At 37.7% G+C, this 13,537-nt stretch overlaps 1 protein-coding gene across 1 annotated transcript in view; it reads right to left on the bottom strand.

Moving 5' to 3' along the window:
* Positions 1 to 13,537, bottom strand: part of ARHGEF6 (Rac/Cdc42 guanine nucleotide exchange factor 6) — a gene marked incomplete at both ends in the record, with an annotated part of 134,788 nt that overhangs the window by 29,536 nt on the left and 91,715 nt on the right. The window contains one exon of the mRNA XM_080719476.1: positions 948 to 1,086. Within this exon, the coding sequence (XP_080575602.1) occupies positions 948 to 1,086 (139 nt within the window). The remainder of the gene's footprint in view (positions 1 to 947; positions 1,087 to 13,537) is intronic.

Genomic DNA, 13,537 nt, shown 5'->3' with positions numbered 1-13,537 from the left:
ACCATCATAGCATTATAGAAATAAATATTTCTGTCTACAGTGATTGTGTTCTTTGTATTTTCTGGTATTAGTTTGTTCTGTCCCCCATAATAAAATTAGTCAGTATGCCAGAACAGAGATTTCTAGGCCTGATTTTGGTGGAAACTTCATCCGCAGATAAGAGAGTGAAAAAAAAAAACCCTAAGTCAAAGCCAGGTATGGTGGCATATACCTGTAACCCCAGTACTTGGGAGGCTGAGACAGGAGGATTACAGGTTCAAGGCCAGCCTCAGCAACTTAGTAAGATCCTGTTTCAAAATAAAAAAGGAAAAGGAAAAAAGGTGCAGCTCAAAGTTTGAGTACCCTGGGTTCAGTCCCCAACATCATACAAGTATATAACACATACACACACACACACACACACACACACACACACACACACACACATACACCTAATTCAGCAAGTAAGCATAAGTTTAAGGCATGCAATAGGATCAAGGATTGGAAGAGCAGAAGGGATAGGATAGAAGAAGGATCATGAATATTTGGTGTTCATGAATAGGGCTCTTATTTTGTCCCATAAGAGTAAAACTAGAAGATTGGGGCCGGGTGTGGTAGCCCATGCTTGTAATCCCAGTATTTGGGAGGCTGAGACAGGAGGATCAGGGTTCGAGACTAGTCTCAGCTACTTCGTGAGGCCCGCTGAAAATTAGTGAGACTCCGTTTAAAACTGAAGAATAAAAAAATAGAGCTGGGTTGTAGCTCAGAAGTAGAATTCCTCTGGGTTCCATCCCCAGTACCAAAAAAAAAAAAAAAAAAAAAGAAGATTGGGAAAAGGGAAGTTTGGAAAGTTTGGATCAGGTTAATTTTGAAGCCAAAGACCAGTTTAGAGGCTAGTTTATTTGGCTTCTCTCTACAGAGAAGGGGGCCATACTTGGTACAGTTCAGAAGATCTTGCCTTCCCTTACCTCCATATGCCGTTCCAGCTCTTGCAAGAGGGTAACATACTTTTCCAGTCGCATGAATGGTTTGCTGAGGCTTGTGGTTAAAATGAGGATACCTGGGCTGGATGCACCTTGATTTTCCATAAATTGTTCCAGATCATCACTAGCAAAAAATGAATGTATTTTTGTTACAAGTAAAGAATTTTCAACCTAATGTTATTTTACTACATTTTTGTACAACATAGGAACAAGTAAAATTTTGGATTTACTGATCCAAATACTGTTCAATTCATGACAACTCAATTCAACCAGCCTTTATTCAGCTCCTCCCTTGCCATCAGCCCCCATGTTCAACACAGGCTCCAGTGGTGGGCCAGACACTCATGATTCCTGGTGTCATTTCCTCATTTAGCACTTGCTGATTTAGGTGATACTCTCTGTTCCCTGATGGGGGTATAGAAGTGAACAAAACAAAACCCCCACCATTAAAGAGCCTGCACTCAGGGATGTGAGGTATAGAGACTATCAGATGACCTCAACTTGAGATTTAAAAAAACACATTATCTCAGTCACTTCAAAAATTTTAGTTATTTGCTGGTCAGCTGCCAAGATTATCCAACTCACTAAGTGCTCTCTATAACCCACTTGTAATGTTCTTGAATCAAGTCCTGCATTCAGGTAGCAGCATGTTTATATGACTAAACACAAAGTCACTTAGTCTAGACTCTGAGTCCAATGTTACATGATATCTGAACACTCCATAACACAGCAATCAGGTGAAAAATTATATTTCATGAACTATGTCCTATGAATGTCTAATTCTCATTCCTTCAATGCTTCCAGATTGTCTTTTATCCTGATAGATGTATTGAGTCCTGGGACTAACAAGGTCACTTTAATGTGAATTTAGACAATTTTAAACTTACTGGCCTACAACATAGTTTGAAACTTTTGCTTTCTCCCTTGACTCCTTTACTTCCTTGGTTGCACCTGAACATCTAGCCAGTTCCAAGCCTTCTTAGATCTGTATATTCCACTCTGTCCCTACTGATACTGTCCTGTCCAGGACTTCGTTGCATTCAATAAGCCAAATCTTGCAGACTGGCTTCTGGCTTGCAAACCATCTTGCAGTTCACCACTTTACTCTCATTCCTTTCCTACTCGGGGACTGCAGAGCACCTACACTCAGTGCTTATAAGATCAAGTCCAATCTTTCTTTCTTTCATTTCAGCGCTTTCTCTCTCTCTCTCTCTCTCTCTCTCTCTCTCTCTCTCTCTCTCTCTCTCTCTCTCTCTCTCTCTCTCAGAATTGAACCTGAGGGCATTTTATCTCTGAGCTAAATTCTCAGCCCTTAGGGACTTCTAAGCTCCTACACTCAGTGCCTACAAGGCCAAGTCTTAACATGTATTTTTTTTACTTACTGTTTCTTATACTGAACATTGAACCTAGGGGTATTTTATCTCTGAGCTAAATCCTTAGCTCTTTCAACTTTTTAACTTTGATACCAGATCTAACTATGTTGCTGAGGATCTTGCTTAAGTTGTTGAGGCTGGCCTCAAGCCTGCAATCATTTTATCTCAGCCTTCAAAGTACTGGGATTACAGGTGTATGTCACCGCACCTGGATAAAATCTTAACTTTTTAGACTCCTACTGGCTTCACCAACCTTTCTCACATTCTGCAACATAAACTCTCTACTGAAAAGTAACCTATCTATTCTTCCTGGAGCATATTTGTGCAGTGGTTCCCAACCATGGTGAGTTGCCACAAGTTGCAAAGTTTGTAAAAGGAAAGAAAGGGCTGGAAATGGGCCTTACTGGGAGCTAGATCACATCTGAGTGGACACATATAAGCATCACTGCCAATCATTTTATCATTGTTTACAGTTTTGGTCCAGAAGCAGCTGAGAAAAAGAAAGTACCCTAAACTGGGAATCATAAAAAAGATTCGTTGACCCCAGATAAGGGGCCTGAGCCTCAAATGACTCAATCAAGAAAGAGAGATAAAACCTAATTCCAAATAAAATTGTGCTGAATAACTTACTCAGGTTTGTAAGGCTACTCTTACTTTATGCTAAGATGATTACATTTGTTTAATACTCACAACAGCATTTTAACATAGGTGTTAGCTAAGTGTGGTGGTGTATGCTTATAATTCCAGTACTTGGACAGAGGATTGTAAGTTCGAGTCCAGACTCAGCAATTTAATGAGACCCTGTTTCAAAATAAAAAATAAAATGGGGCTGGCAGTATAACTCAGAGGTAAAAATGCCTCTGGTTTAAATTCCCAGTCCCCCCCCCCACACACACACAAATACAAAATATATGTTATCTCCATTTTACAGATGGGAAACCTGAGATTCAGGAAGGGTGAGTGATAATCAGTAGTGGCTATAATGGAGATCATAGGCAGGTCAAAATTATGGATCTTCCCATGACACCACCTGGCCTTTACAGGAATCAATTTTGTAAACTTTAGTCAATAGGTGCATTATTAGCCGGGTGTGGTGGCGTACACTTGTAATCCAAGCATTTGGGAGGCTGAGACAGAAGGATTCTGCAAGTTCAAAGCCAGCCTCAGCTACTTAGTGATGCTCTTTACAACTCAGTGAGACTCTGTTCCCAAATAAAGAATAAAAAAATTAGAGTAGGGGTGGCATTCCAAGATAGAATGCCCCTGGGTTCCATCCCCAATACTGCAAAAATAGATGCATTATTAATTATTATTACTATTACTCCAAGACAAATACATTGCTAGAATCTCATCTTTAAAAACTATTAATACTCATGATTTCCAACTTTATGAAAATTCAGTTGATGCTTACTTTCTGACCAAGAGCATAAAGCACATAAAGAAGTTTAAAAATTCATTACATGCAAAATATAATTAGGAAAGTGACTTGGATTGGGAGAGTGCATTTGAGCAGAAATATAATTAAGAGGAAATTACTTTCATAATTTATTTTCAATTTGGTAAACAAGTCTTACGTTTTCTTTCCATGATTAAATGGCTGCCACATTCTCAAAGTTCTACTCTAATTGATGAAAGAGTTACAGCAATTAAAAGCAAGTGCTTGCCAGGCGTAGTGGCGCACGCTTGTAATCTAAGTGCTTAGAAGGTTGAGATAGGAGGATGACACAGGTTCAAAGCCAGCCTCAGTTATTTAGTGAGGTTCTCAGCAACTTAGTGAGATCCTGTTTCCAAATAAAACATAAAATAGGTCTGGAAGTATAGTCCAAAGGTAGAAAAGCCCCTGGGTTCCATCGCCAGTACCAGAAAAAATATAAATTAAAAAAATAAAAGCAAATACTTATGGGTACTTTATTACTTTTCATGTGACATTCCAACTTCTAGGCCAGCTGAATATTATCAAACAATTTGTAAAATTTTTCAATATAACATAAGATCACTCTTAGATTAAACACTCGTTTAGGAAGATAAGAAAATTTTATGACTGTAACAAAAGAACCAAACATTTCTTGAGCCACTATCTGGTATGATAAATAAGACCTTAAAAAACATTTGATTTAGCCAAATAAGTTTAATATACAAATTAATATCATTTAAACAAATATAATACAAATATATACATATATATCATTAAAATAAAAAAATCTATCTTAAATGAAATTTCTAGTTTAAACGGTCTGTTGGAAACAACAAACAGCTTAACGTCTTCCATATAGGTGAAGCAGAACAGAAGCAGTTCTCAATGTATAAGTGCTGGTTAAAACTCAACATATCTTGATCTCCTAGAATACATGTTGGACAGGGCTCTTTTATGTTTTGATTTGGACTGGAAAAACAATCCTATGTTATAATAACACTACACAGTCTATCTGGGGGTGGTGGCACGTGCCTATAACCCCAGTACTTTGTAGGGTGAGACAGGATGATCGCAGGTTTGAGGACAATCTCAGCAGTACTACACAGTTTAACCATATCATATAACTGTTTCTGTGGGATCTTTGTGTAGATATGTAATTTGAATTATCAAAACTACTCCTCCTCACCTCAAACCCTCCCCACCAACCTTTCTTGGAAATTGCTTTGGCCTAGAATAGGAGGCAAGAGGTAGGCTCCCAAACTCTAGCCAGTAGAAAATCTCAGGGATGCTGTTCATTCTTGATTAGGTGGATCCCTATTTTCCCTTTTCTTTTTGTATTCATTCATTCATTTGTAGTACTGGGAATTTAACCAAAGGCATTCGACCTCCAAACTACATCCTCAGCCCTATTTTATTTTTATTTGGAAATTGGGCTTCTGTTAGTTGCTGGGGCTGACCTTGAATCTGAGACACTCCTGTCTCAGCCTCCCAAGTACTGGGATTACAGGCATGGACCAGTGTACCCAGATAGTTTCCCTTTTTTAATTATCCTCTCTCCAACATTAGGTTGTCTGCTTGCTTTTTGTTGCCACCACCTTTCATCTGAGATTGTTCTCACTCAATTCCCTAGTTCTTCCAATACAGAAAGAAAATAGAATCAAGGCTTAGAAATTTTTCTAAGTGAATACACACCTCTTGGGGTTTTCTCAAAGTTGTCATTGTTGGCAAAATGACAAATAGAGGGTGAATAAAACTAACAAAAGTTAAAGTATACACGATGTTTGTGGTAGTTGCTACAACCAAGGCAAAAGTGAGGTCCAAGTTCGCCTTAGTGTCAGCTTTCTCTTCCTCTCCCTATTCTCTCTCTCTCTCTCTCTTTCCCCCACACCTAAGCACAAGAAAGAAGTGGGTATTTTTATGTGGGAGAAGTTATTCCCCAAAACAAATAGAAGCAATCTCAGCAAGTCATCAGGGGAGAGAAAGGGGAAATCCCAAAAGACCACACACACCCAGGATAACAAAGGATCTGGGCAGCTGTTTGAAAATATGTAAATATGGGGATATACCAAGGTTGGGTTCTGACTGCATATCTAAATTCAGGCAATACATTAATGCAGTTTTATTTAATTTTTTGATTTTTGAGGTACTGGGGATTGAACCCAGGGGCATTCTACCTCCAAGCTACACCCTCAGCCCTATTTTTTGTTCTTTATTTTGAAACAGGGTCTCACTTAGTTGCAAAGGGCCTCACAAATTAGCTGAGGCTGGCGGTGAACCTGTGTTCATCTTATCTAATCCTTCCAATTAATGGGATTACAAATGTGCGCCACCACACAGCACTTTACTGAAGTTTAAAATGAGGCATCTGCCAGGCATGGTGGTATATGCATGTAATCCTAGCACTTGGGAGGCTGAGACAGGAGGATCGCACAGGTTCAAAGCCAGGCTCAGCTACTTAGTGAGGCACTCAGCAACTTAGTGAGACCCTGTTTCCAAATAAAAATATAAAATAGGTCTGAGAGTATAGCCCAGAGGTAGAAAGCCCCTGGGTTTCATCTCCAGTACCACAAAAAATAAATAAAAGTAATGATGCATCTGCATTGCACTTATACAATTTTTAAGGCTGGATGCCCTCCCTAAGCCAACTGTTGCAAGCATTTCTGGTTTTCTATTGCCATCTACAGACGGAAAGAAAGAAGTTCACCTGAGAACTGCAACTGTCAATAAAACAGAAATCTACCAATGTCTTTATTTCAGCCCAAACCTTCATCAAAAACAAAATTTTAAGCCGGGCGTAGTGGTGCACGCTTGTAATCCCCCCCGCTTGGGAGGTGAAGACAGGAGGATCACACAGTTTCGAAGCCTGGGAGTGTAGCCCAGAGGTAGAAGGGTTTCCAGGAACCCCAGTACCACCAAAAAAAAATTTAAGCTAAATTTTCTGTGAATTTCATACAACTATGTCTGCCTCTGATATTTCATCATAAATTACCAAGAGATCCATGCAAAACAGCAGATATTTTATTAAGGGTATATCTAAAGAAAAACCCAAAGATACAAATTTAATTTTTATTTCTTACATATAAATGAATCAGAAGATAAAAATTTAGTTCTATGATGATTCCAGTGAGGCATCCATCATTCCAAGAGATATAATAAAATTCTCAAAAACACCCATAATGAAAATCAAGATAACTGGGTATTATAATTTCCTCCAAAATTGAGAATATTTAATTTATTGTATAACAAATTTTAAACTATAAGAGTTGAAGAAATCTCTACTGTTATTTATAAAATTAGGTTTCTAACATATATAAATGCAATCGGTAACATTTTAAAATACAGAGTTACAATAGAAACTCCTCTAAATACTACCAAAAATCTAGCTTAGAACCTGCAAGCCTCCTGTCTCAACATCCCAAGTACTGCCGTGTGTGTGTGTGTGTGTGTGTGTGTGTGTGTGTGTGTGTGTGTGTGTGTTACTGGAGATTGAACCCAGAGAGTATTCTACTTTCAAATTACATTTTATTTTGAAACAGTTTCACTAAATTGAAGAATGCCTTGCTAAATCGGATCCTTCTGTCTCAGCCTCCCAAATACTAGTAGAATTACAGTTGTGCACTACCATGCCTGGCTCCTTACATACTTCTTTCTGTCAATCACTTCTTTCTGGTATTCATTCAAATCTGTTATTCTCATATAATAAATAAAAATAACATGCTCATATAACGAGCCAACGTGACAGGGATCTCATTTGATTGGTGTGAAGGAATTTGCTCTTATACAAATAGGACATTTAAATACTCATAAAAAGGTCTCCAAGTCATTTTTTCTTTATTGTAGATATGTAGTAAAGTATGAAAAGATTCCTGAAAATTCTCAAAACAATTTTAGGACTATGTTTCCCTCTAGCAAGAGAAAGAGGAAAAGAAAGAAGAGAAGTATATTGGAGAGTATACATAGTACCTAGTTTTTACAGCATGGAGAATTGGACCCAGAGGCATTCAACCTCTGAGCTATACCCTCAGCCCTTTGTTATTTTCAATTTAAAATAGGGTCTCAATAAATTGCTGAGAGCCTTGCTAAGTTTCTGAGGCTGGCTTCAAACCTGTGATTCTCCTGCCTTATCCTCCCAAGTACTGGGAGTATAGGCATGCACCAACACACCCAGCTTACATGGGACTTGAATTACATCTATAACCTGTTTCTAAAATTTAATAGTCTTATACTATATCTGTTCTTCATATGTTTGAAATATTTCATATTTTTAAAAAGCCAGTGGTTGCATAAGAAAGAAGATAAAATTGATATGAGGCATGGTGCCAACTATCTCATGCTATATTCTGGGTACTCTATCCATAGTACTTCATTGAATTCTCATATCAACCTGAAAGGTAGGTGACTTACGCCATTTTATAATTAGGGAATTATATTATAGGGAGTTAGCTTAGAAGTTAAATTAATTACCTTGGGTGACACAGCTTCTGAGTGGCAGAATTTCAAACAGAGACAATATAAAAATAGTATAACCTCTAGGTTCAGATCAGATAGGGGCAGATAAAAATTGGTGAAGAGTTTTAACTTTGGAACCCACTTCCCAGTTAAACAAGAATAACTGGTACAAATAAGAATAACAACTATTTAAAGTATCTGGAAATCATTCTAATGGAATATGATAAATGTAAAAATATTTATTTAAGAAAATGGACTAAAACTCATGAAGCACATAGAGTTTGTGGCATTTGAGCTACAGCCTGTTCTTTCTATCCCTTCTTCCCAGCTCAGCACAACAGATGCCCAACTCCAGGAAAATGTGGCCAAGAAAATAGGCTTCCTCATCTCTCAGTTCCAAATCAATAGATATGTATCACCAAGGGAAGTAGGCTTCCAGCTCATCTCATTCCCTCCAACTCTGAGTAAAAGAGACAAAATCGGCAAAGTGTGGCTGAAAGACAGAAAGCTCCCTTTATTAGCCTTCATATATAGTGTTGAGGTCATCCCCTATGACTGGAAGGTTGAAACTACTAAAGCCTAATCACCCTTGCCCCAGATCACTTGAAGGCCAATACTCCATGCCTGTAGACACAGTCTGAGAAGACTAAAAGACAAAACCCTGCCCAATGCCTTGAATAATGATTCTGATAGTTTGCCAAGAGGAAGAGGCAGTCTTTCTTCCCAAAAGAACTGGTTGAGTTGAAAGGATGTGGGTGTATTCAAACCTAAGGACTTTTGCAAAAAGCCATGGTGTTTTGTTAGTGGTGGCTCCACTAACTTCAGAGCAACAACCTATACTCATATGCCAGTTAGGTCATAAGAAAGAAATAGAGATAGAGACAGCTAAGGATTGCTCACAAGAGTCAATACAAACCTTGAGGTCTGGTCTCAAAATATAACCCTACTTGAACTTAGACCAGATAGTGGAACAATTTATGTCCCAGAGAATTTTTAAAAATAATAGAGCCAATTGACTTAAAAACAGTGGATATGTCTACTTTGTAGATTAAATAGAATTCATCAACTATGGTCTATTTGGTGTTTTTAGTTTAATTTAGAATTGTGTTAAATTGATGTTTTGCATTTGACTTCATTTTACATTAGTATTGCTCATACCACTGTCATTCAAGGTGACAGCATGCCTGTGCCTTTTGAGGAATGACACCAGAGACTATACATTATGAAAGAATAGACTCCACTAAAATAGTCCAATTAAGTTGCCAAACAAATAAGCATACATCCAAGAAAAAGCCCCAAGAAAGGGTCATGGATTTAGTATCCAGACTGTAAAATCTAAAATAACCTGAAATGTTTGGTTTTCAACCCAAAAAAAGTGGTATGCAAAAAACAAGAATGCACTGGGAGAAAAGTAAAAGGCAACATAAATTTGGCATTTGCAACCAAATCTTAACAATCTAACAATTGTCGTTATAAATATATTCAAATAACAAAAGAAAACCATGCTTAGAGGTATAAAGGCAGATATGAGGACAATTTATTAAATAATAAATAATAAAATTTCTACCTATAAAGGTAGAAATTACCCAAGAGAATTAAATGGAAATTTTGGAGTTAAAAGTACAATAACCAAAATTTAAACTTTTTAGAGGGGCTCGGTAATAGATATGAACTGGCAGAACGAAGAGTTGATTTAAAGAGATTGATATAAAGATAGATTGATAGAGACTGTGCAATATGAAACACAGAACAAAGAAAAAGGGACAGAGCCTCGGGGGAATATGGAATGTCATTTAGCACAAAAACATATGAGTAATGGGAGTACCAAATGAATAGGATAAAAAAAAATGAAATGAAATATCCCGGCATGGTGGCAAACACTTATAATCCCAGTACCTGGGAGGCTGAGACAGGGGGATCAGGGAGGTTCAAAGGCAGCCTCAGCTACTTAGTAAGGCTCTCAGCAACTTAGTGAGATCTTGTTCCAAATACAATATAAAATAGGTCTGGGAGTGTAGCCCAGACATAAAAAGCCCCCGGGTTCCATCCCCAGTACAACACACACACAAGAAGGAAATATAGCTGAGTATGGTGGCACATGCTTATAATTCCAGTACTTGGGAGGCTGAGAAAGGAATATCACAAGTTCACAGCCAGCCTCAGGTACTTAGTGAGGTCTCTGCAACTTAGTGAGACCCTGTTTCACAATAAAGAATTAAAAAGTAGGGCTGGGGGTGTAGCTCAGAAGTAAAATGCCTCTGAGTTCAATCCCCAGTACCTGAAAAAAATAAAATAAAAAATAATGTTTGAAAACTACTCAAATTTGATAAAAATAACAGTCCACACACCCAAGAAGCTCAATGAATTCCAAACAGGATAAAAGCAAAGACACCACCACTCACTCAATTTATAGTAAAAATGCTAAAAGAAAAAGTCTTGAAAGTAGCAAGAGATAACTCATTACAAGTTAGGGAACCTGGATAATATTAATTATCCAATCGTGGAGGCCAGAAAGTTGGCAAACATACTCAAAGTACTGAAAGAAACAAAACTGCTAAGCAAAAATTCCACATCCACCCAAATTATCTTTCAAAACTGATGGTATAATAAAAACATTCCAAACAAAAGGACAAGATAGATTCTGATACAGTTAGGATATGGGACTACATACATACACAGAGAACTCAAGAAACTCAGACTAAGAAAACAACCCAGTCAAAATCTGGACAAGTGAACTAGACACTTCAAGAAGGAAGAAATTCAAATGGCCAGTAAATGCATGATAAAATGCTCAACATCGCCGGGCGTGGTGGCACACACTTGTAATCCCCGCACTTGGGAGGCAGAGACAGGAGGATCGCGCAGGTTCGAAGCCAGCCGCGCGCTCTGGCTTAGGAGACCCTGTTTCCAAATAAAAAAATGTAAAAATAGGTCTGGGAGTGTAGCCCGGGGGTAGAAGGGCTTCCAGGAACCCCAGTACCACCAAAAAAAAATGCTCAACATCATTAGCAATCAGAGATGAAAATTGAAACTACCCTGAGATTTCACCTAACTCCAACTAGAATGGCAATCATTCAAAGCACAAACAACAAATGTTGGCGAGGGTGTGGAGAAGTGGGAACTCTACTACATTGTTGGTGGGACTGCAAATTAGTGCAGCCACTCTGGAAAACATTATGAAGGATCCTCAAATAATGGGAATGAACTTACCATATGATCCATCAGTACCACTTCTGGGTATCTACCCAAAAGAACGGAAACCAAAGTACCAAACTAATATATGCATATCTATGTTCATAGCTGCACAATTCACCATTGCCAATCTCTGAAACCAGCCAAGATGTCCATCAACAGATGAATGGATTACAAAACTATGGGATACGTACACAATGGAATTTTACTCAGCCATAAAAAACAAAATTACATCACTTACACAGAAATGAATAGAACTGGAGAACATTATGCTAAGTGAGATTAGTCAGTCACAAAAAATAAGAAATCAGATGCTTTCCCTAATATGTGGAAGCTAGGAAGAAAATGGATCATAGGAGGAACTCTAGACAAAGAAGGGGATACTATAGATGAGCAAATAAGGTGACCTAACTCAGAGGATGGGAGGGGGAAAAGGAAAATTATCTAATGTACACATCAAAGTCAATCACTAAGCCAAACTTGAGAAGGAAGGAGGGGGAGGGAATGCGGCAGGAATTGGATAAGGTCTAGTGGGGTGATGTGTGCAGGTATGCCTCCACCATACTGTACTCTAGTAAGATGTATGACTACAGTGCACCAATTAAAAAAATAAAAAATTTGAGCTGGGCGGGGTGGCACATGCTTGTAATCCCAGCATTCGGGAGGCTGAGACCGGAGGATTGAGGTTCACGGACAGCCTCAGCTACTTAGTGAGGCCCTCTGCAACTCAGTGAAACCCGGTTTCAAAATAAAGAATAAAAAATAGGGAAGGGGGTGTAGCTCGGAGGTCGAATGCCCCTGGGTTCCATCGGTAGCCCCTCAAAAAAATAAAATAAAATAATAAATAAATAAATAAATAATAAAGCTAAAAATAAATATAATAAACTATATCAACACCATAAAAACAAAAACCTTATAATTTTCTCAATAGATGATAAAAGTCATTAGATAAAATTAAACATCATTTCATGATAATGACATTGAACAAATTAGGCATAGAAAGAATCTACCTCACCATAATAAAGGCCATATATAGTAAAGTAACAGCTAACACTGTACTGAGTGAAAGAACTGAATGCTTTCTCTAAAAGATCTGAAGCAAAACAAGAATGTCCACTTTTCCCTTATATTAACTTAATACTGCAAGACCTAACCAGAACAATTAGGCAAGAGAAAGAAATAATGGGCATCCAAACTGGATCCAAACTGTTTATAGATGACATGATCTTATATAGAGAAAACCCCAAAGACCTCACCAATAACTTAGAAATAATAATCAGATTTAATCTGGGCATGGTGGAACACACTTGTAATCCCAGTACTTGGGAGGCTGAGACAGGAGGATCACAGGTTCGTGGCCAGCCTTATCTACTTAATGAGGCTCTCTGCAATTTAGTGAGATCCTCTTTCAAAATAATTAAAAAATAGGGCTGGGGATATAGCTCAGAGGTAGAATGCCCTTGGGTTTTCCCAGTACTGCAAAAAAAAAAAGTAAGAAAAAGCAAATTTAAGAAAATCAAAATATAAAAATACAAAGTCACAGAGAAATATCAGTAGCACTGCTTTACACCAATAGCAAATTATCTGAAATAAAAATCAAGAGCAATTCCAATTATAATAGCTTCAAGAAATAAATACTTTGTAATAAATTTTACCAAAGAAGTGAGCAAACTCTATAATGAATATAAAGCATTGGAAAACAAATTAAGGGGTATATAATGGAAAGATATCCCATATTAGTGGAATAGAAAAAATATTATTAAAATATCCATACTACCAGAAGCAATCTACACATTCAATATAATCCTTATTACAACTTCAATGACATTATTCACAGAAATAGGAAAAAAAATCCCAAATTTGTATGGAATCACACACACACACACACACACACACACACACACACACACACACCAAAATAGCCAAAGCAATTTTCAGCAAACAGAACAAAGCAGAAAGTGTTATACTCTCTGACTTCAAAATATACTACAAAGCTGTAAAAATCAAAACAGGATGGTATGGGCATAAATACAAACACACAGACCACTGGAACAGAACAGAGAGCATAGAAGTTAACCCACACATCTACAGCAAAGTGGCTTTTTTGGGTCTAAGGTGCTGACAATAATAGTTTAAATAATAAGTTT

The sequence above is a fragment of the Muscardinus avellanarius genome (assembly GCF_963383645.1).
Source record: "Muscardinus avellanarius genome assembly, chromosome: X".
In the NCBI taxonomy this organism is placed as follows: Eukaryota; Metazoa; Chordata; class Mammalia; order Rodentia; family Gliridae; genus Muscardinus; species Muscardinus avellanarius.
The sequence above is the reverse complement of the archived record's forward strand: the minus strand, read 5'-3'. Positions and strand labels throughout refer to the sequence as shown.